Here is a 27672-nt window from a genome sequence, read left to right on the forward strand (position 1 = left end):
AAGGGATTCCTTGTTTCACTTTCTTCCCTGTGGGGCTCAGCAGCACCAGCCTCGTTGGGGCACCCAGACTTTGGCAAATGCTGGTGTAAAAGTGTCCATGTCCCCCGAGAACGCCGGCAGACTACAGAACCCTGGGGGTGGGACTGAGACCTGAGGTCCAAATCCCCCAGCACCCCCCACCCCAAAGCTGCCTGTGTCTTCTGAACCTGCAGGGTCTGAGATGGAGCTTTATTTTGTTTTGGAGCCAATTCAGGGAGAGTCCTTACACCCACCTCCCTCCCGAATCTTCGGTTGTGTCTCAAGCGGTGTGTGGCCCCAAGGGCTCTAGGTAGAAAGGACTAGCTTGCCTGCTTTCTTACCGAGGAGTGAGTTTGGGGTCCGGGCACCGGCCCTGGCTGGGCTCCTCTGGGAATGGTCAGACAGCAGGGCTGGCTCCTGTACCCTGGACACTCCTGCCGACTGTCCTCCAGGGCCTGTGTGTGGCGAACACCTGCTACATCATAGCCATGGCAGTTAAGAGGTTCAACTTTGAGTCTTTTGAAAACATAAATTCATTTAGTACTTGTTAATTATGGAGCAATTAAAAAAACCCGATGGTGCGGGGCGCCTGGGTGGCGCAGTCGGTTGAGCGTCCGACTTCAGCCAGGTCACGATCTCGCGGTCCGTGAGTTCGAGCCCCGTGTCAGGCTCCGGGCTGATGGCTCAGAGCCTGGAGCCTGTTTCCGATTCTGTGTCTCCCTCTCTCTCTGCCCTTCCCCCGTTCATGCTCTGTCTCTCTCTGTCCCAAAAATAAATAAAAAACGTTGAAAAAAAAATTAAAAAAAAAAACAAACCCGATGGTGCTTTAAGCTCCATCTTATGAGATGCAGGTTTACTTGATTTGAGAAAGTAAACATCGAGGGGAGGACCATTAGTGAAACATATTGGAGTATTCCTCAGCTTCAACGACAGCAGTGACTACTCCATCTAGGACTGAAAATAAGTTCACCGTGTCTCCAGGTCCAGGCAGAGGGGCTGGCAGAAATGACCACAGCCCCAGGCTGTGCTGGGACAGCCTGCCTCTTGTGATCTTCACACTTGTTTCCGATTTTGTGCAGGAAGGAGCCCTGTCAAGCCCCACTTCGGATCCAACCCCATCAGCAGCCCCACGGGCCCCACCAAGGGCAGCTACAGCAGTTATCAGGAGATCATCGCCACTTCTCTCCTAAATTTGGGCCAGATTGCTGTAGAGACGCTAGTTGGGGAGGATTTGGGTCAGGTGGCCAAGCCGGGCCCCGGTGTTGTGCACCTGGTGCAGGAGGAGGCCGAAGAAGGGGCCACCAGTGATGAGGGGGAGAAGGACGTGTTCATCCGGCCAGAGGATACAGAGGAAGTCATGGAAGTCACCAGGGAACGCTCCCAGGAGCTGGGTCCCCAGTCTGGGGAGGGCATGGTCAGCGAGGAGTCAAGCAAGATGAAAGTCAACCTGGGTAATGAGGAGGAGGAGGAGGAGGAAGAGGAGGAGGAGGAGGAAGAGGAGGAGGAAGAAGAGGAGGAGGAGGAAGAGGAGGAGGAGGAAGAGGAGGAAGAAGAAGAGGAGGAGGAGGAAGAGGAGGAGGAGGAGGAAGAGGAGGAGGAGGAAGAGGAGGAGGAGGAAGAGGAGGAAGAAGTAGCCGCTCCCGATGTGATCTGTCAGGAGGATGCCCCCCATGCCCCCACCCAGAAGGCCCCGGAACCCCGGCACCCAGCATCTCCCAGCCCCAAGCCTGAGTACTCTGTCATCGTGGAGGTGCGCTCTGATGATGGCAAGGACGAAGACTCGCGCTCCCAGAAGTCTGCAGTCACTGATGAGTCAGAGATGTATGACATGATGACACGTGGGAACCTGGGCCTCCTGGAGCAGGCCATTGCCCTGAAGGCTGAGCAGGTGCAAGCCGTCTGCGAGCCAGGCTGCCCACCCACCGAGCAGGGCCAGCCGGGCCCTGGTGAACCGGGCAAGGTGGTGAGGCCTCTGGATGCCGCACGGAAGAACTACTGCAGCAAAGGTAGGGCTGGAGGCCCGGGCCTGCACACCCACCCTTAATGCCTCCGTCCAGGGTTGTCCCCAGCAGGCATGGATGCGGGCTGAGTGAGAGGCATGCTCACACTTCTCACAGAGGGCGATCCAGAGACAGACACAGGGCTCCAGGTGGGAGGAGGAGCGTGGGAGGGACAGTGAGCTGGCCCCAGCACCTCAGGCACAGCCCGGGGGGCCTAGCTGGGTCATGGAGAGACACAGGCAGACCCTGGGGGGGACACACCTGGGTCATGAAGAGACTCAAGTGAGCCCTGGGGAGCCCCAGCTGGAAGACAGGTGGGGACACAGGGCCCAGATTTTCTGGGAATCCTCACGTGAGACAGGCCTGGGGCAGATACTGAGGGACACAGCTCTCAAGGGGACACCCTTCAGAGTGGCACAGGTGTGGGGGACAGCTGCTTGGGAGCCCAGATTCAGGCCAGCACAAGTCTTGAGGGAACACAGACACAAGGAGACCTAGGTAAATGTGATACACATTTAGGGACAGGGTGTTGAGGCCTGTGTAGGGTATCAGCCTGAGGGTGGTGGGCTTGGGGACCACAGATCAGGGCGGATATTGGTGGGACACTATTGGGGAGTGGCATGGCTGGGGGACACAGGCAGAGTGACAGCCCGGGTGCAGGTGTTTGGGTGACGCAGGCCTGTGGGACACTGGGGGGACCCAGACGCAGGGTGCCTTGCCTTCAGGGGTAGAGTTGAGGGCGCGGGCCCAGGGGACAGAGCCTCAGGGTGAGGCAAACAGCGGCACTGGAAGCACCTGGCAGTGGGCGAGATGCGACTGATGTCGAGGCACCGCCACAGCGCGAGCCCGGCTAGAGCCCGTGTGGCAGCGGTAGCAGCTCAGGAGGCAGGCTCCGGGGATCATTTGTGATGACCCTGCCTGCTAGGTTGGTGAAGGTCCAGCTTCCTGCCTGTTTGAATGTGAAGAGGAAGAGCCAGGGGTCCTGCACTTTCGAACCCGCTCGGGTTTCTGCCTCAGCCGGGGTGGGCATTCTGAGTGTAGTTGTGTGAGTTCTGTGTTCTCCCCAGGGGAACCGCTCCACCTAGGAACTTCTCTGGGACACTGGCTGTGCTCTGGGGATCATCTGTGTCCTGGCAGGTGTTCCCTTCTGGCCCCCACACTCAACAGTGACCTCTCTGAGCTTGCAGAGCCTAGGTGAGGTCAACAACTGAGCTTTGAGTTTAAGTTTCTGCCCAGGCATTTATATTAGTCCTGTGGCTTTGGGCAAGTTAACTTCTTTGTCCTCGTCACTTTGTCAAATCCAAAGGACATATCCTGGCAGGGACCTCGTCACATCTTTCACCTCTCTGTGCAGAGGCTGGACCTCAAGGCATGGGGGCTCTTGGAGGCATGGCCCCACCCTGAGTCAGTAGGAGCAGGGAAAGAGGGCACCAGCTGCTACCTGGGTTGTCCTCTTTAAAATACTGCACAACTTACTACATGTTTGGGCAGTTTACAAACTTACAGTTTGGGCAGCGTCTGGGCTTTTCCATGAGGACAGTTGATGTGGACCAGTTTCTTCAGAACTAGCTAGCCATCCCCTGGTCCCTCTCAGGCTCTCGGGCAGTCTGGCCACTCTCCTCTCTGGACAGCCGGAATGAAGAGTCATGGCTGTTCTGTCCTCCTCCCCACTTGGCTTTCTGGCTACCCTCTAACCGATGCCTCTTGTGTGTTTAGATCCCTCCAGAGCTGAGAAGCGCGAGATCAAGTGTCCAACACCAGGCTGTGATGGCACTGGCCATGTGACAGGGTTGTACCCTCACCACCGCAGCCTATCTGGTTGCCCCCACAAGGACAGGATTCCCCCGGAGAGTGAGTAGCTATGCACAGCTCAAGCCATCTCTGGTGTTTGGATGATGTAGCCCCCAACCCCCACCCCCATCCCAGGGCCCTGTCCCTTTGGATTGGCACTGTCCAGGTGCCCAAACTTGAGTCCTACATGGCCGGGGATATGGAGTGTGCCCATTTACCTACCTTGAGACGGCAGCCAGGGTCAGGCCCCCCCAGGAGGGCCTGCCACAAACACAGGTACTCGGGAGGGAGGAGGAGCCAGCAAGCCAGGGAAGAGCCAGCCATCTGTGCTCTGAGGGCCACGAGGAGAAAGCCTAAGCTTTTTCACTCCTAAGCTAGAGGCAGTAATCGTGAGCATTCATTTCAAAGGGTGACTCACAGAACAACCAGGGGGTTTGAAGGCGAGGGAAGCAGGGGCCACAGCGGGAGGGAGTGTGCCTCGACTGGGCTGAGGCTTGGGAGCCGCTCTGGGTTGCTGCTCTAAGCTGCCGCCCTGCAGAGTTGGAGACTTCAGATGGGGCTCCTCCATGTTCCTTGGTGGGGCTCACCATCTCCCTCTCCCTGGTTCTCTTCCAGTCTTGGCTATGCACGAGAATGTGCTCAAGTGCCCCACTCCTGGTTGTACAGGTCAAGGCCACGTGAACAGTAACCGCAACACGCACAGGAGGTACTGGGGCTGCGCTGGGAGTGGCGAGGGCTGTGCGGTGGGGTGGGCGGGGCCGTGGGCTGAGCCCTGGCCTGGGACGGGTGCAAGGTTGGAGCAGGCCCCTTGGTGGGGAGTCAGCGTGGCACCAGAGGCATGGTCGCTGTGGTGGGGTCCTGAGAGACCAGAGGGCGGCTGCAGGGATGGGTATGTGCTCTTCAGAGAGGCCTGCTGCCTGTCGGGAAAGCCAGGTGGAGGCTGTGAGACGTTTGGGAAGCTTCTGCGCTCTAGCTTTTGCTCGTGGTGGGCCTTGGCTGGCCAGGACCGAGCTCTGGGCTACACTGTGGCTTCTGAGACCCAGGTAGAAGCGAGACTCCCATGATGCACTCAGGGTTTAGCCATCTGCTGTTTTCCACAGTGAGAGGTGACCACACCCCCGACCCTTGCCTGGAGCGCCTTGGGCAGCAGGGCTGTGATGGGATGTGCTCTCACAAAGGAGGCCAGAGCTTTTGAGGTCACTTCATTGAGAAGAGGCTAAATTCCTGAGCCCTTTTGTGACTAGTCACCTCTCCAGCAGCCATGGTCAGCTCTGTCCTGACAGATGAAGTTGCTTCCCTGATGTCCCAGGTTGGGTGCTTCCCTAGGAAGGGCTGGGGCCTCTTGCTGTGGCCCTGGTACAGTCTGTAACCTCTAGGGTTAGCACCCAGGTTGTGTGGCCCATGGGGCCCTCGGCTTCCCTGAGTTGAGCCAGAGACGTGTTGGCATATCGGGGGAGAGCAGGGAGGTGAGAGGCAGACCCATTGCCCAGACCTGCCTAGAGGAGGTGCCTTTGCCCAGAGCCCTGAAGGCTTTTAGGATGTACTTTGTCTGTGTGCATCATTGCTTAGAATTTCCCAAAGCAGAAAGTGACTGTGCAGCTGCTACCTTGAGGGCTTGAGGACAGGCCTGGAGAGACAGGAGCCTTCTCTGGGCTCCTGCTGGTGTCTGTGGGCTTCTGGGCTTGGACAGGCAGGATCTGAAGGAGAATGCTCAGCTGCCCTCCTTGCCTTTTCTCTAGTTTGTCCGGATGCCCCATTGCTGCTGCTGAAAAATTAGCCAAATCTCATGAGAAGCAACAGCCGCAAGGGGGAGATCCTTCCAAGAATAGCTCCAATTCAGATCGGATCCTCAGGTGAGTGAATTGAGCCACACAACTGAAGGGGCTGCCTCCCAAAATGGTTAGAGGGGGCTTCCCACATGTGCATGTGTGTGTATGTGTGCGTGTGTGAGTGTTTATGCTTGCATGTGTGTGCATGTGCATGTGCATGTGTGTGCTGATGCCCTCAGCTGCCCTCGGGGCCTCCCAGAGGACAGTTCCTGGGCACACACAGGACAGCGTCTGACATCTGCCCCCCTCACCGGTGCTTCGGCTGTGGCACAAACACCCACGAGGCTGCCCCTGCCTTGCTCTCCCCAAAGGTGTCTGATCTCACCGCTTGAGATTACTCAGGGATTTGTTTGTGGAGACGCTGGTCCTGTCTCCAGAGGGCAGACCACACCAGCCGAGGGTCACTGCTGTCCAGAAGCACCGGAACTGCTCCTTCTGGCTGTCTCACTCCAAGGAAGGACCATAAGCCAAGGGAGAGAAGTGGGTGCATGTGGTACCCTTCAGAGCATTGGCCCCAGAGGTTCTGAGGCAGCAGTGGGCCTGTGTGTGTGTGCGTATGCATGTGTTCACGTGTGCACACGTGTGTGCGTGCATGTAGACATGTGTCAGCAATAAGGGGGCTCCTGAAAGAGCACTCAGAATGCATTTGCTTAGCATTCCTGCCATCCATGTGACCCTGTGAAGCGGGTACCACAAGTAAGGCCAGAGTCTCGGGAACCTGCCCAAGGTAACACTTACTGGCTGGGGGAGTTGGCACTGGCCCCCGGCCAGCTTGGCTTCAGGGTCTTGTTCTTCAACATAGTTCTCTACCCGTTGGGTGATTCCCTTACCCCACCCCTCACTGTCCTCCCTCAGCGGACACGCTGCTTCCTGTTTCTCTGAGGGACTAGGATTCATACATTCTTCCCCTTCCTCAGTTTTCCAGACCACAGTTCCATGTCTGCCTCCCAAAGGAGAATGTGGGAGATGAGGGCCACTGTACCCTGAAAAGGCCTAACACCTGGAAGTCACAGACGTGGGCAATAGCATGAACCCTGGTCTGGAGAGGGGCCCGCCTCCTTTCAGGGCCCGTCCAACCCTGGTGTGTGCCTGGCAAATTCTCAACCAGAGGAACTTGGCTGCCCGCCTTGACCTGCTCTGTGGGTCCCATGTGTGGAGTCTCTGGGCGGGGCCAGGGCCGGGCGGGCCTCACCTTCCTGTGCTTCCGTCTATGCGTGTCTTTGGCCCTGCACATCCAGTTGGCTTCCGTCCACCTGTTGGCTCTTAGGATGGTTGGAAGCGGCTTCTTACCTTCATCCTGTAACTGCTCTTTCCAGCTTCCTGCCATTTACTATCTCGATTCTTTTCCTGCCTCAATCTAAGTCACTGGTAACATGCCAAACCAGCAGGCAGGTGAGGCCCAGTGAGCCCAGGGTGGGGGGCAAGGAGGCTCCAGACATGGTGGCTGTGCCCCCAGGAAGTCTGACCTCCATTTGTTTGCCTGTAAAAGTGGGCAACAATGTTTTCTTGTGGGCTTCGAAAGTATTTCATGAGGCTTGAACAAGATAGTGATGTTTTGCCTCCCCGGGCCGTGGTGAGGACCCTCTCCAATGGTGGTGATGGTGACCAGGATGCAGAAGCGTTCTGTTCAGGTTCTGTTCATTCTGCGTGGCCATGTTTCTGGGTGTCACGCCCTGGGGTGTGGGGAGAGCCTTTGCAAATCTCTGCTAGTGTCACAGACACTGAGTCTTTGCTGAGGGATGGAGCCCTGGCCCAGGAAGCCATGGTACCAATGTTAAATTTAGGATTCTCTTTTCTCCTGGGAGGTGCCTGAGCACAGTCCAGTAACTTCTTCAGATGCTACCAGGCCCTTCCACCCTCCTTGGGGAAGGAGAACGTGCCCATGCTTGGGGGTATCTGCTTTTCCGAGGTCCAGACTCAGAGCTGGTCTCTTCATGGTTGCAGGTCTTTCTGTCCCCAGGCTCCTGTTTTGGGGCCACATGCCAGTTCTTGTAGTACTCAGCCCCTTGAAGACCTCACCATTGACCCCTTCTTAATTCCTGTGATCCACTCTTTTCAGACTGGAGTCATTTCTTGGTTCAGACTCAGGAGCAAAGAGAGAGTGGGTGTGCAGACGGGTCTCCCGGCCTCCCTTCCTCCTTCCTTCTCTCTGAGCTGGTAGTGCAGAAGCCTGTCCACACCCTGTGCGGTTGCCATCCTCCACCCGGCTGCTCTTCCTGCCCTGGGTCCTGTGCTGTCTGGGCTGGCGTCTTCATGCTAGCTCTTGTGCATTCAAAACTCTGAGCTCTCCCGAGGGCTTCAGAGATGAGGAACTGAATGCCTGCGGTGGCCTTTTCGTTCCTGTCCTTAACTCTTTCAGCCGCACCAGGGCTCTTCTCAACTGCCTTCGAGCAAAGGGTAGTGAGGGCTAAAGCTGAGTTGGGCCCTCCCTGAGCCTGATTCTCAGAAACACACCCCGTCCCCTCTAGGTGCCCTGACTCCCTCCTCACTGGGGAGCTCTGTTATTCCACCAGGAGAATTCTGTCTAGGTGTGGCTAGCCACCATCCTAGGGATGCCCCTGTAGGGTTGCCTGCCAAGGACTCATACCTCTTGTAGCAGAGCAGTTTGAAACCTGTTCTCCTAAGTTCTGGGGCAAAGTCTAGGGCCCTCCCTCTCTGGCTAATGCCGTCTGCAAGGGCACATGGCATTGTTTCTCCAAGGTTCCAGTTCTTCATATAGATCAGGTCCCAGGCACCGTTTAGTAGAGGGACATGGCGGAGGGTCTCTGTGCACAAAGGGTTCTGAAGGGTTCCTGCCCAGGCTGTGGGATGGGGCATGGGGTCCCTGAGCCCTGTCCTCATGGTTCTGCACCTCTATCCGCACCTCAGGCCCATGTGCTTCGTGAAGCAGCTTGAAGTCCCTCCGTATGGAAGCTACCGGCCCAGTGTGGCCCCTGCTACACCCAGGGCCAACCTGGCCAAGGAGCTGGAGAAGTTCTCCAAGGTCACCTTTGACTACGCAAGTTTTGACGCTCAGGTTTTTGGCAAACGCATGCTTGCCCCAAAGATTCAGACCAGCGAAACCTCACCTAAAGCCTTTAAATGTAAGTAGGGGAGATCTGCTCCTGGGAGACGCAGGGTTTGAGAGATGGGGGAGGAGGGACCCCCTTCGCCGGGAGCATGTAGGGAATCTCTCCCCTAGGGGACCCTAGCTGTCCCAGTGTCCACTGAGGTGGCTTTCCCAGGGTCTATATTTCCCCCATGTTTCTGCCACCATGTTCCCCATCAAGCTTGATGTATCTCTTCACTATTTGTGAAAAAAACAAACAACTCCCCCCCCCCCAATAAAAAACAAAAAACAAAAAACAAAACAACCCAAGTCCTTTATGGTGTGCATGTCCAAAGGCTTGAGAATAACTTCCTTGATACGGTCCACTCTGCAGGGGCTCAGACAACTCAGCCAGCCTGTGCTGAGCCTGGGTGCCTGACAGGAGCTATTCGCTTTCCTGCATGTGGACCATCTTGCTGGATACAGTGTGTTGTGTTAGCCACAAGTGTTCTGGATACTTGTAACTAACAAAATGCATTCCTACAAACTTTTGAGAAAAATCCTGCCTTACTGTTTTGGTTACTCAGTGTACTCATCTGTGGGTTGCAAGCCCCTTAGCCCTGGAAACACATATGAAATGGAAGTGTGCCCATGAGATTGGAACTGGCATCTCGGAGTGGGTATTTGGCCCTGAAATGCAGCAGTGAGGAGTTTCTGTCATGTTAATAATGAAAATCCTTGGGGCGCCTGGGTGGCGCAGTCGGTTAAGCGTCCGACTTCAGCCAGGTCACGATCTCGCGGTCCGTGAGTTCGAGCCCCGCGTCGGGCTCTGGGCTGATGGCTCAGAGCCTGGAGCCTGTTTCTGATTCTGTGTCTCCCTCTCTCTCTGCCCCTCCCCGTTCATGCTCTGTCTCTCTCTGTCCCAAAAATAAATAAACGTTGAAAAAAAAAAAAAAAAAAAAAAAAAAAATCCTAACTGATGCAGCTGCCAGCTACAGTGTGGACACCTCTTCCCCTTGTTAGGGCCAGGGGTTTCCTGCCACCATGTACAGGCACCAACAAACACTCACAAGGAGCTTTTCGTATATCTGGAAACTGACTGGTGATATTGTGAATTCAGAAATGTCATGCTTGAGAGTCACTTTATGACTACCGTACAATTTCTGGAAGAGATAACATTTTATGTCCTCATTTGTCACGTTTATTTGAACAGTAATGTTACTTTATTGAAGTGGTATTATGGGGACACCAAAATCAGCCTTTTGAGATGTTGTGACAAAATTTTTTCTACTTGAGCGATAGTCCCATACACTCCTCCTCTTATAGAATTCTTTCCTGTCTCAGGAAGCATTCACCAATAGACGACTTGTATTTGTTTGAAATAAGAGGGATGCTGGAATGTCTTTGGCAGGTTTTGTTCTTTCTGCCCAAATTTTAGATGAGCCAGAAATAGCGTCCTCAGTACCCTATGGGAGGACAAGTAGGAGTGTGTTGTGGGCGCATGTGACTGGGACAAAGACCCTGCCCCAAGCCCCTCCACGTAGCTGTACCCTGTGCTCCCCCAGCCATCCCGAAGACGCCCTCCCCCCAACCCTCCCGCCCCACCCGTGTCTATGTGGCCACCATGCATTCAAGTTCTATATCAGCCTGGTGTTGTTCCCTTTTTGCAGCCAGACCTTTCCCAAAGGCCTCCTCCCCCAGGCACAGCCCCAGCACTTCATCCTCTTCTGCAGGCTTCGACTACACGCATGATGCTGAGGCTGCACACATGGCCGCCACAGCCATCCTGAACCTCTCCACGCGCTGCTGGGAAATGCCTGAGAATCTCAGCACGAAGCCACAGGACTTGCCCGGCAAGGTTGGTGTGTCCCCTACAAGGAGCTCTGTCTGAGACAGCGGTGGGCCGGTGGGATTCACAGTCAGGACCATGAGCCTACACACAAAAGGTGCTCAGGGACACCCGGTGTCCACCTGAGAAACTTGTCTTCCTCCCGGTCGTGGCTCCTGATGACCAGAGGGGGTTAGATGGGTTCCCTCTGGGAGCTCTGGGTGCCGTGCCTGAGGAGGACCAAAGGGCTCTGCACACGCACGTTTCCTCGCGTTGCCCCCGCGCCTGGATGTCGAGCGCCTGCCCGTGTGTGATCATGCTCACTGTGTCTCAGGCGTCTGGGTTTGTGGTGTTAGCGAGACCTGAGAGGCAGTGGAGGCTCCTCCGTGTGAGGTGCAGGGAGGGGCAAGTCAAGATTCTTGCTTCCCAGAGGTTCTTCTGTTCTTGCGTGGCTCTGTTTCCTTCCAAGGGAAACCCTGTGCCGGGCATTCTGTAACGCTGACTTAAAGTGCCAGAAGGCACACGTGGGAAGCACAGACCCACCTTCACAATTGCAGGCTGCGGACATCGAGGTGGATGAAAACGGAACCCTGGACCTGAGCATGCGCAAACACCGCAAGCGGGACAGCGCCTTCCCCAGCAGCGGCAGCAGCGGCAGCAGCCCTGGCGTGAAGTCCCCTGATGCTTCCCAGCGCCACAGCAGCACCAGTGCCCCAAGCGGCTCCATGACCTCGCCCCCGTCCAGCCAGGCTTCCCGCCAGGACGAGTGGGATCGACCTCTGGACTATACCAAGCCCAGCCGCCAGCGAGAGGAGGAGCCTGAGGAGGTGGGTGTGGGACCCGAGGGCTGATGTAAAGCAGTGCCTGCTTCTCCAGGAGGAGCTTCCGAGCCCTGTCCACACCGAGCCCTGTCCACACCGCGCCTCGCCGCCTCTAGGAAGCTAGGACTCGGCCCGCCCTTCTGGGGAATTTTTCACCCTTGGGCTGTGGTGTATCTTGTCCCATCCAAGAGAGAAGTGGTCTTCTCACTTCCGTGGACACGGTGATCAGCACCGTTGTGGGCTCGGGGGAAGCATGGGGAGGAGAAGGGCCTGTTTCATATCTCATCGGAGACATTTGGGAGTGGCCCCAAATTCCTTGGTTCTGTGGCCTCCCCCCAACCTGCTGTCCCGATAGGGACACCCTGAATTCCGGCAGCAGTCCTTCCTCACCATCCACAGGACACTCTGGCCACCTGGCTCCTTGGACAGAGGCAGGAGAAAGCTCCTGGCCCTGGGAGCCCCTGTGGTGGTCAGTGGCCCGAGTCCCAAGACCAGCACCACCTGGTAAAGAGCAAGAAGCCAGGCGTCTGTGTTGGAGCTGCAGTCTGGGGACAGTGAAACATCCTTTTCCAATCATTCTACCCTCCGAGAGTGGGGCCATTTGAAGGCTCTTCCTCAAAGAGGTGTGCATCCTGAGTAGCAAAGCCCAGCCGTGAGGATGGTGCAGACTTCAGGCAGCCTCTGCACGGTATGGGCAGGCCTGCAGGTCCCCTCCGTTCTCCACCCCATCTCTGCCAGCTCCCCACCAACGCTAGAAGGGCAGGGGGCAGGTCCCTGCGGAGGAGGAGGTGGGGTGAGTAGGATTCCTCTCCGGGAACCCACCACCCTTGCAGTTCAGTCTCCCCAGTGAGCCAGGCTCCCTCTACACACTTCACACGTACCCCTACTTTGCAGAGTAGACTGGGCCCCAGGCTGAGGTCACTTGGCTCAGTCATGTGGCTACAACTTGGTGTCAGGCCGCAGAAGAGGGGTACCTCTCAGACTGAGCCCTGAGTGGAGGGGGCTGAACTGTGTGGGTGGTCTTCTCTGTGGCGGTTGGGAGCCCAGTATGAGGCCAGATGGGGCCCTCCTATTCAGAGACCACCAGGAGAGCCTGCTCTTATCTTGTTCCAGTCTTGCCCCCAGGTCTAAGCTGCTCCCTGCCCTTCCTGGTGACTACAGTCCCTCCCTTGACCCCTCCCTGCACCTGTCCGTGATCCCCAGCTCAGGCTGCATCCTTGGCTGCCTTGCCCCTCCCCTCCTCCCTTCACACACCCTCTGAGCATCCCAGAGGATTCATGTCATCAGTCTCAGGGGTCCTGAGGTCCCCGCCCAGTCAAGTCGGTCCCCACACTCCACCCCACAGTCACTCTCTGTCCTAGAGCCTCGGCTCACTCCCAGGCCCTTCCTCTCCTCCTGGGCACAGGAGGATCATCCCCAGAAAGGCCTTCTGTATCAGGCCTTCCTAGTCCCTTTGTCATGGCCCTGGGCTCCCGACTCAGACTCTCCTTCCAGCTCTGCCCAAGGTTCCTTGATCTGTCCTATGTGAGGCTGCATCTCTACTCTCAGTCTCACTTCCCACTCCAGGTGGAGGTGACCCACACTCCTGAAGCCATGGGAAGGAGCCCACTGCACTGGGCAGCAGCCAGGACAGTATCCACGGGCCTCTGGGATGCTCTCCCTGCTCTGGGACAACCTCCTCCCTGGGGCTTCCGGGAAGTTGCCATTTTTTCCGAAGACCCACCTTAAGTCGAACTTGCTCAAGGGAATGAGCCACTTGGTCTGCACCTTGTCCAATAATAGTATTTGTGGCAGTAATAGCAACACCCGCCACATTGACAAGATTCCCTGTCGGTGACTCAGAGCCTTCGCTACGTTGGGCTCCACTCCCCAGAAATCCCGTGAGGGGCTGCTGTTCTCTCAAGTTTAAAAGTGTAGCCTCTAGGAGCGCCTGGGTGGCTCGGTGGGTTGGGCAACTGACTCTTGGTCTTGGCTCAGGTCGTGGCCTCGCGTTTTATGGCTTTGAGCCCCGTGTCGGGCTCTGTGCCGATGCCTGCTTGGGGTTCTGTCTCTCCTCTGTGCCCCTCACCTGCTTGTACTTTCTCTCTCTCTCTCTCTTTTTCTCTAAAAATAAATACGTAAACTTAAAAAAAAAAAAAAATTAAAGTGTAGCATCTGGGCCCCAAGAGGTTGAACAACTTGCCTGGGACACACAAGTGCCAGCACTGGGATGTGGACCACGAACTCTCACACTGGTTAACTGCCTCTGATGTAGACCCACTTGCCGGGCGTTGAGCTTTCCCACTCTTGTGGACAGGGACTGTCCTTGTCCACCCCTGTGTCCGTAGTACCCTGCCCTCTGGTGGTTGCTGAACAACTGCAGACATAGAACTCGAGCTTATGAACTGCCTGTTGTGGTCAGGGTGTCGTGCTGGGTGGGGAGGCACAGGGCCATGGGGTCACAAGGTCACTGAGTATTTTTATCACATTTTTATGTTCCTGTTCTCCTTGTGCCATCTCATCATTACAGCATTTCAACAAGCACTTGTTGAGTGCCTACTGTCTACTGAGCACTGAAAGAGCTGCACTTTGCATAAGTTCTTGTGTCTAGAAGGTGACCCAGTGGCAGTTAGGTGGAGGTGACCCACAGGCCTGAGGCCACGGGAAGGTGTCAGAGCCCACCGCTCTGGGCAGTAGGCAGGGCTCCTCGTTCCTGGGGCGGCTCAGGAGCTCTTGCTGGGGGGGACACTCTAGCCCCTCAGGGGTGCTGTCTCCTGTGTTCTTGGGGGCAAGTCTTCCTCCCCCATCCAGAAGGCAGGAGAAACCGGAAAATGTCTCTGTGAACACTGTTCTGAAGGCCCCTCTCCCTCAGCCCCCGGCTCGGGCACCCGGCCCCCCGCCAGCCGGTTAAAACGTCTCCCTGCTGGTTTTTTGCAGTCAGAGCCAGCAGCCCATTCTTTTGCTTCTTCTGAAGCAGATGACCAGGAAGTGTCGGAAGAGAGTTTTGAGGAGCGCAAGTACCCTGGGGAAGTCACCCTGGCCAACTTTAAGATGAAGTTTCTCTCCAAGGACATAAAGAAGGAGCTGCTCACGTAAGTCCCCACCTGGGCCAAGAGGGCTCCTTGAGGACCTGCCTGGTCCGGAAAAAAGCATGTCTTAGTCTGAGCCCTGAATGACCAGGTCTGCTCAGTCCTGGACCTGTCCCTGCCCTGGCCTAGCTCTGACCGCCCTCCTGGCCGGACCATCTTGCTGGGCAGAGGTTGGGCGTCCTGCACTGCAACGCTCTCGAGCCAGGCAATGGGTGACAGCTTTCCTGTCATCTCGGCACCGCGCTGGAATCTCACACAGCCCTCTGAAGTGATTCAGAGCAAGGAAGGGCCTCTGTTCTGGCCCACAGAGCGGGAGGGCTGAGGGAAGCCAACCCTCTCCCGAGCCCCAGCTCTCTGCCTTGGCTTACGGAGCCCAGGCCTGACTTGTACTCTGCTCTGAGGCAAGGTGCCCTCGGCTCTGGCAGCCCAGCCAGCGGCCCCTTTGAGTTTGTCCCCGCAGGGTTCAAGCAGACATTATTACAGAATGGGGCCGCTGCTGGTAGATATGAGTCATCCCCTGGTCAGATGCCACCCCACAGCCTTCCGGTCACCCCCACTGAGAACTGCTTCTCCTTAGAGGACTGTGGGGGGTGGGACCTGGCACCTGCACCACAGGTGGAACCTCACCCGTGCTCAGTTTGTTTCTGGGGTTCCTGTTCTCCTTGCGAGGAACCCAACCAGCTTCCTCCTTCCCTGCTGCTGGCTCTCCCCAGGCTCTGCTCTCTGGCCTTGTCCTCAGGGAAGGAACTCCCTGCCTACGCGTTCACGGGTGCACACGTGTGCACGTGCAGAGCGCATGTGCTCCAGGGACGCCCTAGCTTCAAGCTGAGCTTTCATTTGGTTCCTTTTTCCTCCTCGAGTTAAGTTGTGTGGGAGAAAGTTGCAGTCTGAGCGGTGAGGGCTGTGCTCTGAGGACTGAGGGGGTGAGTGGAGAGCAAGTGTTAGCTGCTCTGCTGAGTAGGCTCCGCCCGGGGGGCTGGCCTGGCAGGTGTGCCTTGCTCTCTGTTCTGACGCTCTGTTTCCTTTGTTCAGCTGCCCCACCCCTGGCTGTGACGGCAGCGGCCACATCACCGGGAACTATGCCTCTCACCGCAGGTTTGTCCCTGCTCGGGTCCAGCCTGGCCTGGGTGCTGCGTGGTGGGTCTTCCCCTCTCCTCCTCTGCTCCCCCTCTGGCTCACCCCGATGTCCCATCTCTTCTCTTTCAGCCTCTCTGGTTGCCCTCTTGCTGACAAGAGCCTCAGAAACCTCATGGCTGCCCATTCTGCTGACCTCAAGTATGTCTGCCCTCCTGGCCACCCGTCTCTTGGGCGGCTCCCTCGCTCTGCTCTCTCCTTCCGCGAGACTCCAGCCAAAGTCGGCCTTCTCCAGGGCTCCAGCCCCAGGGGAGCCCCTCCCGGCGGGATGGGGCAGAGAGAGAGGCCATGGAGGGGCCGACTTGCTTGCCTGGGGCTCCTGCTGCTGCTGCTGCCGCTGCTGCCTGTGTCTCTTCGCTCTGAGCGCTGCTATCCGCCTGTCCCTTGCCGCAGGCTCCTGTGCTGCCCTCGGGTCTGCTAGCTGCTCTGAGGACCGAGGGCTGGAGGGCCTTGAGGGGAGCAGGACCCGCCTCTGGCTGCTGGTGGCCCAGCCCGTCTCTCCCTCTCCCGAGGACCCTGTACGGGGTTGTCTGGGCCTGCTTTTCTCACCGCCCTTGAGATTTGGGAGAAGCCCAGAGCTGGCCTTGGCTTCTAAGTCTTGCTGTGGCTCAGCGGGCTTTAGGCTGTGCAGCTCTTACTGAAGGAACTGGGTGCTGATGATGAAAGAGAAGACTCTTTGCCCTTCCTTCTCCTACTGCCCCTGCGGCTGCTTCTGTCTTGGCCCCTGGTGATCCTCCCACGCTCATCCCTTCTTTTTGCTGAGCACCCCCCCTCTCTGCTTCTCCTCCCTGCCCCTAACACACGGGCACCATCTAGCCTGCCTGATAGCCCCGCTCAAATGCGATGCAAGCACCCAGAGGTTTCCCAGGTATCAGCGTCCTCTTGGGGCTGGAGTTGGGGACTGTCACCGCCTTTGATTTTTATGCATTTGGTTGAGCTGCGACATTGCAGCCGCTGTGACCCTGAGCCCTGCAGTGCTGACCCTCAGGGGCTCTCAGGCTGAGCAAAGGCTCAGGAAGGAGGCCCTACTCTCCTCCTCGAGGGTCACTCCCTCTTCCAGGGTGTTCATCCTCTCCATATGGAGGGGCCCTGAATCTAGGCTCATCCTGTTCTGGGACCAGACAGGAGCCAGGGCCCTGGAGACTGTAAGATGAGGAGCTGTTATTGCCAGAGGCGTCCAAGGGGCTTGAGCTGATTTAGAGACAGGGCAGAAAGCTGTAGATCTCTGGAAGGTCCCCATCCTGCCGGTCTCCTCTTTGTCACTCTGGGGGGGCCCGTCTGGTCCCGGCAGCCATGGCGTGTCATTGCTCACTGCTACCCATGGGGCTTTCTGCCCTGAGCAGGGTTCACCACCAGAACTGTCCTTCTAAGTGTTGATGGCTCTAATGTAAACATTTTCTGAGGCTCAGCTCGTCATGGCTGATTTGCATAGCTCCTCCTCCACTCACCAGGTCCAGCCCCAGAAGCCTATCAGTCCTGCAGGCTCAGGACCCTCTTCCCCCAGCTGCCCTCCTCCTTTCCTCCCTGTCTTCTCTTACCGTCTTTCCCACGTTCCCCTTTTCCTGTTTCCTTTTCCAATTCGACGTGCTTTTCAACGATGATTAGTTTTCGTGGTTTTCCACTCTGAGGGTCTGAATGATTTTAGAGCTCTAGGTGTGAACACATGTGTGCGCGGTGGACCTTTCTCCCTGCAGAGCAGGTGCTCGGGGCTGCTGGAAGGACAACGTGGGCCTGGTCTGGGCCCGGAAACGTGGCCGTCTGGGAGGGTTAGCACTCTTCTGAGACTAAGAGCCTGTGGGGAACTTTAACCTGAACTTGTTTAGAAATAGCAACAGGAAGTCTTCCCCATGTGAAAACAAGTCCTGCATCAGTCTCAGCAAGGGTCAGCAAGGTCTGGGAAGGCGGCCGAGGTACCCGACTCCTCCCAAGCTCTTCTCTGGCCCCAGAGGTCTCTGTGTGGGAGTCCGCTCTTTGCCCTCTCAGGCCACAGCGTGGGCTTTGGGTGGACGTGGCGGGGCTCCACTGTGTTCCCGGTGTGCCGGTGCTTCTGCTCCCTCCTCCCTTCTCTTGTCCCGTGGCTATCTCGGAGAGGCTGTTCCTGACCAGCCTTGTGGCAGTGGCGCGTGATGGTGACCTGACCCCAGAGGGGCACAGACGTCTACATCACTGCCTTGCAAGCAAGGCCTCCCTGTCAGTAACTGGGTGCAGCGACAGTCTCGGGTGATGTGTTTTCCGTGTTTTCATCCAGTCTCAGGGGCATTTACTCTTCTTTCTCATGTGCCCAGTGTGGTCGGGGGCGGGGCACACAGCTGCCCTGGGCCCCTCAGCCCACTCTGTGTGCGGGGGGTTGGGGTGCAGCCACATACCCTGTAAGGTGTGTGACCAGGTGGGGGACAGCCCCCCCCCCCGCCACCGTGGGTCAGGGAGGGGGCTCAGAGGCGAGACCTGGTGTGCGTCGCCAAGCTGTAGTGAGTCCCAGAGACGCAGGACTCTTCCTCTTACCCAGACGATGCACCCAGAAGCAAATGTTTGGGAGGGTTCCTGCCACTGACCCTGTGGGTCCTCAGGGGCGCAAGAGTGGCTGACACTGCCAGCGCCCAGCATGGGTATCTGCTTCTCCAGGCACACAAACCTCATCCTCTGCTGGATACAGCTGTGGGGAAAAGCCATTGAGTCAGGCCTCAGCGAGGAGAGCCGGTGCCCCACCTGTCTGCAGACAGCGTGCCTCAGTGGGACCCCCGGGGACGCCGGGCCCACGTGTGCTGGGGCCTGGCAGGGTCCACCCCCACGTGCATGCTCTCCCCTGCCAGCCTCACTCACAGGTGCCACTGGGGGTCGCACCACAGTATGGACCTGTACTTCTGGGCATCGAGGCCCCGGGCTGCTGCGGGGCCATGCTGCCCTGGCCACCACCCGTAGCACTGAGCCTGAGTTCTGCCACGTTTCCCTGAAGCCGAGAAGAAGCAGAGCCCAGGCAGCCACCTGAGCTGCTACAGACTCAGGAGAAGCACCACCCTCACTCTCTGCACTTGGCCTTCCAGAGGGCAGGAGAAGGGCTCTAGCTTCGGCAGGCCAGGAGAGTGCTCAGCAGGGCACTCTGAGCTGAGGAGGGGGTAGCAGGGCATCAACGGGGCCTCGGCCTCAGCAGAGAGTCATGTGAGGCATACCCTGACATGCCTGAAGGACTTGGTGCCCACAGCCGGGGGCCGACCCCGGCAGCTTGCACCCTGGGACCTCGGATGATGCAGAGACACAAAGCATCCCAGCAGGAGTGGTGTACCCGTTCGGGGGTTTGTTTGAGAGGATGAAGCCCACCTAGATGGAGGTGGTGTGTGATTTCTATGAAAATGCAAAAACCTCCTGGCCCTAGATGTGTGTGTGTTGGTATGTGACCACACATGCCTGGAGCAGGAGCCGTCATAACCTCAAGGGGTTTGAGTTACCCCTAAATCCGACAAAATGGTGATTTGACCGGTTGGCCTGCCAGCAGGCCAGGGAGGCATCTCGTGTGTGGCTCATAGGGCAGGGACGAGGAGGGTGCCTTGAGAAAGTCCAAGGGACTGGAGAAGGAGCAGTTCAGATTGGCATTGAACTCCTCCGTGTTGCCATGCCAGCTTTGAGCGTCCTCTGATGCGGAACAGGCAGTGTTGGCCTGCTGAGGTCTGGGAGGCAGCCCAAAGCTGTGGGGGAGTCCTTTGGCTGTGCTGGCTTCCTCTGTCTCACTCCAAATGTCAGATGCTGCATTTGCCAGTGGAAGAGGGTGCCGACAAAGCCTTGGGCACATCACAGGGGCCTGAGTGCCTCAGAGAACTCTGCTGATTGAGAGGCAGAGACCTATGTCCTGTTCCAGCTGATGCAAGTCTCCAGAACCCTTTTGGGGCCACTTGTATGTTGAGAAAGAGCCTCGGCACCCATGGTTTTTTCTGTGTGCGAGGCTGAAACCAGAAACGGTAGATAAGTATTCTGTGAATAACAGGCTTTCCAGGTGCAAGCCCTCAGATCCTGCCAAGTCCCACGGGGTCAGAGCTGCACCCTCACACGGACCCAGGTGCAGAGCGGAAGACCTGCTCCTGCTCCAGAGGGTTCTGGTGGACTCCCCTGCAGAGTCAGGCACGCCTCCCCACTCTGACATTCTGCCTCCACGGACATTCAGGGAAAAACAATTTGAGAAAACCCATACTTGTACATTAAAGTGGAATTTTTACTTTCTATGTGGTATGTTTGTCAAACATTTTGGATGCATACGGTTGGGCTTTTGTGTCTTGTGGCCCACCCCCCCCCCCCCACCTCCTTACCCTTGGCCAGTGCCTGCCACCCCTGAAAAGCCTCTGGTTGTGCAAATTCTGCACTCACTGAGAATCACACCTCTAGGTGACCGGCGCTGTGGATGGTGGGTCATGGGTGCTCAGTAAATATCTATTCCTTTGCTCAGATGGTGATAATCCTCCCCGAGAACAACCCTTCTTCCTCCTAGCCACGTCAAGGAAGATGAACCCGTCTTAAGTGTTAGGTTTGCCTTCCTGAACACTGTTCAAAGGCCCATGTGTGTCCTGGAACCTTTTAGCCCAGCCTAGAACCCTGCAGAAAGCCGAAACGGGAGCCTATCATTCCTGCAGTGGAGATGTGCTCTCATCTTGGCCTTCCTGGAACCCTTGGGGAAATGGGGTGGCAAAGTTCTGCAGGCCGGACATCTCGGCAGCAGGCTAGCCAGGACACACACACTGTTTGTGAGACCAGTGCTAGGGAGGCGGGTGGGCCTGCATTGGGGCTGAGCACAGAGGGGGTCCTTTTGTGGCCAAGTGTCTTCACTGGCTCTGGTTCCAGCTCCGCTGTCCTCCACAGGTGCCCCACACCCGGCTGTGACGGCTCCGGCCACATAACGGGGAACTACGCATCACACCGGAGGTGAGGCTGCCGTGGCCTGGGGTGCCGGGCTGGATGGGGTGGGGTGGGTCTCCTCCTCAGATGCAGTTGCGGTGCCCCAGATAAGACATTAATGTTGCGGCAACCACAGCCTGTTTCCTCGCTGTCATCTGAATTGCCGTGCCCAAAGCCTGATCGTGTTGCTATTAGCAGCCAGAACGAGAGGGCTCATGGTGCCACTTCCTGTCGTAGCCCTACTGTCCAGTAGAGTGCTCGATGACAGAAGTTGCCTTGGGATCCTCTGGGGCTGCTGATCACAGAGCTGGAGGGGTGGGGAGGGGCAGATGGGTGTGAGAAGCTGCTGTTCTGGAACGACCACGGCTTATGTTCCTCTTTCAAAACTAGCTTGTCAGGCTGCCCTCGTGCCAAGAAAAGCGGAGCCAGGGTGACGCCCACAAAGGATGACAAGGAAGATCCTGAGCTGATGAAGTAAGTTGGGATCTTGCTGATGCCCTTGGTTGCTTTGCAGAATTGGGATTTTCCTGTGTGTTATGATCCTGAAAAGCTGCTTCTAGACTCCTTTTTCAATTAATGCAGCTGGTCAATGACAATGCCCATTTTTACAGAAGTCCTCCTACTGTGCATGTGGACACCTACGAGGCTGTGAGCCACGTGTGTTGTATTGAGGGCACACACAGTGCTCTCCTGTGTGGGTTTCTCAGTTCTGGGGGTGTTTGATGGGGCCAGGAGAGGCAGAGGGCCCTGCTGCCCATGCACCGTGGTGGGGGGGGGCACCCGGGTGTAGGCTCAGGGCATGGGGCAGCCCCACAGGGCGCTCGTGGCTATTGCAACCTGCACAAATGTGGTCCAATGGGAAAGGTCAGGTGCAGGAGGAGGAGAGGAGGGTGAGGGTGATGACCAGTCTTCAAATCGTGTGTGTCTGCACACTCACATGCCTTTGCAGGGAGCTGGTGTGGAAAGAGGGAGCCCAGGAGGGTTGCCCCGAACTGGGACCTCGACACTGCTGTGGGGGAGGAAAGGGGACATCCCGGGCCTTACGTGACTCAAGTCCCTGAAACCCTCTCCAGACTGTCCCACTGGGGGTACCTAACGTGTCATCAGGGGGATTGTGTGTGAACTCTGAACCTGTGAGTGCCCCACTTGGTAGGGGCCTGTTTCGTTGCAAGCTTATCTTTCCAGAAAGAAACTTGCCCCCAAACCCCCCACTTGCAGGTATGGCTAACAGACTGACCCACCATTCGATTTGCCCAGGACTTTCAGAGCCGAAACTGGACGAAGCAGGCAGTGGGTCCCCTTGCCAGTTGAGGAGTAGAAGGGAATGGTCCTGGCTGTGTTGTGGCACAGTGCCTTGGAGCCGGCTTGGTCAGGGCATAGCCAGGCAGGTCCACAGAAAGCGGGTCTGTCCCGATTGCGTGTTACCTTTGGGCCAAGAACAACTGGATGCTCGCCCCTACAGAGGGAAGCAACCTGGACAGGTTGCTCCTCCTTGGAGCTTCAGCTCGTAGCTCACCCCAGCTGCGCCCAAACATCCGCTTGGCCACAGGAGGAGAGGTGTGATTGACCAGCGTCACATCCTTCAAAGGGGCCGGCTCCACCAGCTGTTCGGTGGTAAGAGGCTGTGGCTGGTTTATTTAATTTATTTTTTACAATGAAACTATAATGAATGCTAAATCAAAAACACAAAATTTGTGGATATTGGTGTCCTGAATGCAGCCTACTAAATGCCAGGCTGGATAAAGAGTATTTATCTTTCTGAGACGCCAGGAATTTGCCTGCGATCATATAAATGCAAGCTGCTATGGAATTAGCAAGGATCCTGCTGTAAGGGTATGAGAAGTGAATTGTGCTGCGTTTGCAAATGATTAAAATCAAGATCAGCATTTTTCAAATTAACTGGGAAAAATGGTTTTCCTCCTCCTAATGTGCTGTCAACTTTGCTTTTTAAAAAACAAGATTTTTTCAGCCAAGTGGAGAATATGACTTAGAAGCAGGTCAGCATTTACAGGGTGGCTGAAGTTCCTAATGGCTTCAGGGCAAGGCGGTGGGGGGGAGGGGCGCCTATTCAGCACCTCCATTTTATAGGGCCTCCTCCCCAGCCATAAACTTTAACTGTATTTATAATTGACTATCATCTTTAAACGAATGCAGACTGCAGCAGAAACTTTAACCGGGGCATCAGGTCCTGCTGCGTGACGGGATTTCGTGAGCGCGTGCTAGATGGGATTATGGAGGCTGCTGGAGGAAGAGTTCCCTTTATGACATCTTGTGTCTGCACCGTTTGAGATTAAGTCATGTCAGCACATTCTGCTAAATCCCTTTGCCAAAACTAAATAACTGGCCGTAAAAGTCTGTGGGTGTTCCAGTGTAGGGTTAGGAGCTCAACGCCTATCGCCTGTGGAGAGCCCTCCCCGCCCCTGCCGTGCCCCCTCCCCCACCCCACCCCCGCGCTATCCCCAGCCACACTGACATCTGACAAAAGAGATGTGCCTCTGACCCTGGGACCCTGGTGGCACAGAGCTCCTGTGCCCTACCACCAGCCTACCTGGCAAGTACAGAAGCTGCCTGACTTGGCACTCCACACACACCTTAATGTGAGGTCACCCGACAGCTCCGAAGATTTGGACACTGGTTGTGGAGGGACAGAGAAGTGGTGTTACCACCCACATGTCTGAAATACTCACTACGAATAAATTCCAGGGGGTTATTTGTGATGATGAGGGTTAGAGTTTTGCAAACAAAGTTGAAAAAAGGAATTTAGATTCAACTGTGTGTTGTAACTGTGAAGGGCTGCCTCTCATTTGGCCTTTGATCTTGTGATGGCAGGTGCTCACAGGCACTTTCAGAGCACCTGGCCCCGGTGTCCCTGGGACCCCACAGCAGAGAGGTGTCCAGGTGCGAGGGGCAGAGATAGAATGGAACGTCCCCGGGGTCCTTCCAAGGCCCTTGGCAGTGTCTCCACTCTGGACTGATGGCTGAGATGACCTTGGACCGGATCGGTGGCCATTCCACATGTCTGAGGCCCACGTGGCTGGGATGAGGAAGAGAGGGATGGGCACCAGGAGAGGAGACAAGTGGGGCTGGATCCAGGCAAAGGAGGCTGGGAAAATGTCTGCAGTGGCCACCTTGGAAGTGACGCCCGAGTATGGGGACAACTTCTGGGCAACGAGGCCCCGTCCCCTCACCTGCTGGAGCAGGAGCCCCGAAACGACCCTTGCCCTCCTGGAGGCTTTGTGCCTCTGACTTCCCCACCCCAAGGAACCCCACCTCTGTAAACTGGGGCCATGTGTCCCCTTTCAGGGCCCTGTGTGTTTGCCAGGTCTGTGGCTTATAAAAAGTGGGTAACAAATGGGAAATTACATGAGTCTCATTTGTTGCAGGGGAGAAAACAGAACTTACAGGTGGAGGATGTTGTCCCCAGTCAGTTGTTGGTTCCTAGGTGGTCCTGAGCTCAGATACCATGATTCTGAAATGTCGGTGCTCAGAAGGCATTGCAGGGAGCTCCTGGCCCAGGTCCCACCTGGATCCCATGAGAGTGGATGCCCAGAGCCCCCTGCTCCAGCCAGTTTTCTGTGGTGCACTCATTCCAATGGCAGCATGAGGGGGATTTGCTCTGAACCTTTTCTCAAGTTACTTCAACCATTCCTGGGGCATTTGCTATTTCCCAAGAGGATTCTCTCCCTGTTCTGCAACAGCTTGGCAGGAGTCATTATGGAATGTCTGAACTGAGTCTTTCTTGAATGAGCACTGTGGCCTGTGTTCTTCCTTCCAGAACACACATTTCGGATGTGGGGACATCCATGGACATCATGGCATGACAGTCTCATTCTGGGATGCTGTGGGGTGATGGAGCCCCTGCTGTCCCCGCGCTGCCTGGTTCAGGGCACTCTTGGGACTTCTGTGACCTCCCAGGCCCCCAGGCTCTGTGCTTGGTGCAATCTCCCAGGGAGTGGCCTCTGGATGGTTTCATCTGACACCTTCACTTCACTACACATGGCTGGGGTGATATAGAAGTGATGTGGCAGCAAGAGGTCTAGGTGTGGACCCAGAGGCCCCTGAGAGACATCCCAGGGCACAGGGGCATCATGGCTCCTTCCAGAGAAGGTAGCTGTTTCCAGAGAAGGTAGCTTCTCCTTCCAGAGAAGGTAGCTGCTGACTTTCCAACTATGCAGGAGGCGTGAGGGTGAGGCTGGAGAGGGAACGTGATCCCTGTTGCCTTCACATCTGGTTGGGAAGGCCCAGGTTCTGACTTGTGGCTTCAGGAATCACTCCAAACGTGGTAGTTCATCCAGGAGCCCCCAGCAGTCTCAGTGTCTGGCATGGGAGAGTCTCTGGGCTTCACCTCCCCCATCTAGTGCTCAGTGCTCACCTCTGACCTCTTTGTGCCAGGTGCCCTGTGCCAGGCTGTGTGGGGCTCGGTCACATCAGCGGCAAATATGCTTCACACAGAAGTGCATCTGGCTGCCCGCTGGCCGCTCGGAGGCAGAAAGAGGGTTCTCTTAATGGCTCACCGTTCTCCTGGAAGTCACTGAAGAACGAAGGGCCCACCTGCCCCACTCCAGGCTGTGATGGCTCCGGTCATGCCAACGGTAGCTTCCTCACCCACCGGAGGTAACTGCCCTGCACGGCTCGCATTTCATAGGGACACTGGCCTTGGGCATGTGGGCAAGGTTCTTCAGGAAGGACCAGACTCAGGAAGGGCTCAGTTGTGGCCTATAGTTTCTCCAGGGAAAAGCAAGTCCCGGATTGGTAGCCGACTGGAGGAAGCCATAGAAAATCTGTTAGTATCAGATCATGGTGTTTGTGACATGTGGCACCCCATGTGGCTGCTCCACGTGGAGCACGTGGAGTCCCTCCAGCAAGAGTGAGTGGAGCCCTGAGTCTCGTGTGTGCATTCTCGACACAGGCTGCCGGCTTCTCATGAAAAGCTGGCCCCTCCTGCTGGGGTCCCTTCTTTGAACTTTGGGCCCACGTCTGCCTGCTGTGGAAGGGACATGGCGACAAGACCCCTCCTTGCCTGGGCTCTCATTTGCCCCCAACACCTGTCCCAGGCCTGGGGACGGCTTGCCTCCCCCATTCTATTCCTCTGTGTGCCAGGCAGCTGAGGTATTGGCCAAGGTGCAGGGGTCACTACACTGTTCATCAGAAACCTTCTCTTTCTTTTGTTCCGTCCCTGTCTCTCCACCTAAAGATTAATGAACTCATTCGTTCCACAAGCTTTGACTTAGAGTCCACCAAATACCAGGCTCAGGAGAGCAGAGAACAAGAGTTGATTTGGGCCAAGTGAGGGACAGACTATAACCAAACAAATGAGTAAGATATTGCAGTGTGGCCAAGAGGATAGATGCTGTGGGGGAGGATAGTGGCAGGGAGGAGGGAGGGAGGCCTCTCTGAGAAGGGGGTGAGGAGCTTGGCCCAGGCAATCTGGGGATAAGCCTTTAGGGCCTAAGCTGGGAAAGGCCTGGGCTACTGAATAAGGGGTGTGGAAGCTTGGCGGCCGGAGCCGGGGAGCAGGTGGCAAGAGGAGACGAATGAGAAAGTTCCAACCAGGGTCCTACCAGGCTGCCAGCCAATGAGGACTTGGCTTTCATTGTGATGTGTCATCACAGACTGGCCCTTGGTATGTGACCTTGGACTGGTTTTTGGTGTGACCTTTGCTTCCAGCTTATCTGGCTGTCCCAGAGCAACCTTTGCTGGAAAGAAGGGAAAAGTCTCAGGGGATGAGGTTCTCAGCACGAAGTTCAAGACGAGTGATGGTAAGGTGTCCCTCCTGCAGTTCCTCCGAGCGATGTCTGTGACATGGGTGAGTGAGCAGGTACTGGCGGGAGGGGGTAGGGAGACAAGGCCCCTCCTAGAGTGAGTCATGGTGGAGACAGACTGCTTACTTGAGTTGACGGGTCTCCCAACCTAGCTCTGGACCCCTGGTCGCCTCAAGTCTGGGATCCTGGCCCTCAAGTGGCCATGCTTGCTCTAACCTGGGTATTGACAAGTGGTGGCATCAGAGAACCCTGATGGCGGCATCAGAAGCCACGCTCTCAGGGTTTGTGGATTCGTGAACTCAGTTAGTGTCAACGAAGAGGGAAGCTGAGGAAATTCAGCACCACCTGGAAAACTTCCGTCTTTATCTTGGCAATTAACACTTGCCAAAGATTTATACTCTCCTATCCGTGCCCCAGGGTCAGGGGGAAAAATGTAGACACACCGCTGCTAGTCTCCAAGATTGACTTTTCCAGCACAAAAGTGGGATACGAGCTGCCCACCGAGCCAGGCAGGTTGCCTTTGCTTGGACGGGCTCCCTAGTCCCCCCTAGAAAACAGGCCTCCACTGCACTCCCACCTGCTGGCCTGGGCGCAAAGCTGAGGGCCACAACCAAGGTTTCTCTCTGGGGCAGTTCTGGAGAACGATGAAGAGATCAAGCAGCTGAACCAGGAGATTCGCGACCTGAACGAGTCCAACTCAGAGATGGAGGCTGCCATGGTACAGCTGCAGTCCCAGGTGGGTGGTGCTGCCCACCTGCACGTACGCCCTCTCCCTCCCCACCGGAGAGGTCCTGGTCCTCAGCCTGAGCTTCAGTGAGGCAGGAAAACGGAGCCCCTTATCAAACTTGCTGCCAAGCTGAGCTGATGGGCGTAGCGCTCAGCGAGACTCAGAACATGCCACACCCGCCCGCACTGGCTGTTCTTCCAGCGGTAAGGGGTCTTCAGGTGGCCCTGCCGGGGGTCCCATCAGGGTTACTGGTGCCATCAGAGTTGGCTGCTAGCCCTGTAGGAGTAGCACCACAGTACTACACAGTAGGAGTAGCACCACCAGGTGGGTTCTGGGGGTCTGGCTGGAGCCTGCCTCTACCACAGTACTGCCATACGCCAGCCGAGTGACCTGGAAAACCCGTTGACAATCTGCATCTTGATGTCCTTGCTGGTGGAGTGAAGAGAAAAATAGGAGTCAACTCTGTGAGGTTGTTGTGAGGTAAAGACATTTGTATGAGGAGGAGCCTGACCCAGAAAGAGCCACTGTTGCCATGTGATAGAGTTACACGTTTCTTTAAGGGTATTTGTCATCTCTCTGATTTCCCCAAAATGAACATTTGTCATCAGGAAAAAATGCAGCGAAAGCCTTATTCCGAAAAGAAGACAGTGCCCTGTCCTTAGCTGTCGAGTAGGGGGCTGGAGCAGAACCTGGAGCACAGAAGGAGTGGCCACACATAGCTGTGTCCCCTATGGCTTGAGGGGCAGAGGGACAAGGAGGTACTGGGCCCTGCAGAATCTGAGGGCAGG

The 27672-nt window shown here is 56.5% G+C and overlaps 1 protein-coding gene across 5 annotated transcripts in view; it reads left to right on the forward strand.

The window, feature by feature from the left end:
* MYT1 (myelin transcription factor 1) overlaps window positions 1-27672 on the forward strand; it is a 70921-nt gene that overhangs the window by 39509 nt on the left and 3740 nt on the right. For 4 of the 5 annotated variants that reach the window (XM_086702786.1, XM_086702788.1, XM_086702789.1 and 1 more), the window contains exons 7-21: window positions 1098-2024; window positions 3735-3869; window positions 4425-4515; window positions 5549-5657; window positions 8502-8721; window positions 10337-10524; window positions 11052-11321; window positions 14232-14386; window positions 15416-15478; window positions 15590-15658; window positions 20360-20422; window positions 20786-20869; window positions 24788-25009; window positions 26063-26154; window positions 26790-26893. In XM_086702786.1, coding sequence (XP_086558912.1) covers window positions 1098-2024; window positions 3735-3869; window positions 4425-4515; window positions 5549-5657; window positions 8502-8721; window positions 10337-10524; window positions 11052-11321; window positions 14232-14386; window positions 15416-15478; window positions 15590-15658; window positions 20360-20422; window positions 20786-20869; window positions 24788-25009; window positions 26063-26154; window positions 26790-26893 — 2792 coding nt within the window. The remainder of the gene's footprint in view (window positions 1-1097; window positions 2025-3734; window positions 3870-4424; window positions 4516-5548; window positions 5658-8501; window positions 8722-10336; window positions 10525-11051; window positions 11322-14231; window positions 14387-15415; window positions 15479-15589; window positions 15659-20359; window positions 20423-20785; window positions 20870-24787; window positions 25010-26062; window positions 26155-26789; window positions 26894-27672) is intronic. The other variant, XM_086702787.1, reaches the window with a different exon arrangement.

This window comes from Puma concolor, chromosome A3 (assembly GCF_028749965.1).
Source record: "Puma concolor isolate L17-30 chromosome A3, mPumCon1.1.hap2, whole genome shotgun sequence".
Lineage (NCBI taxonomy): Eukaryota > Metazoa > Chordata > Mammalia > Carnivora > Felidae > Puma > Puma concolor.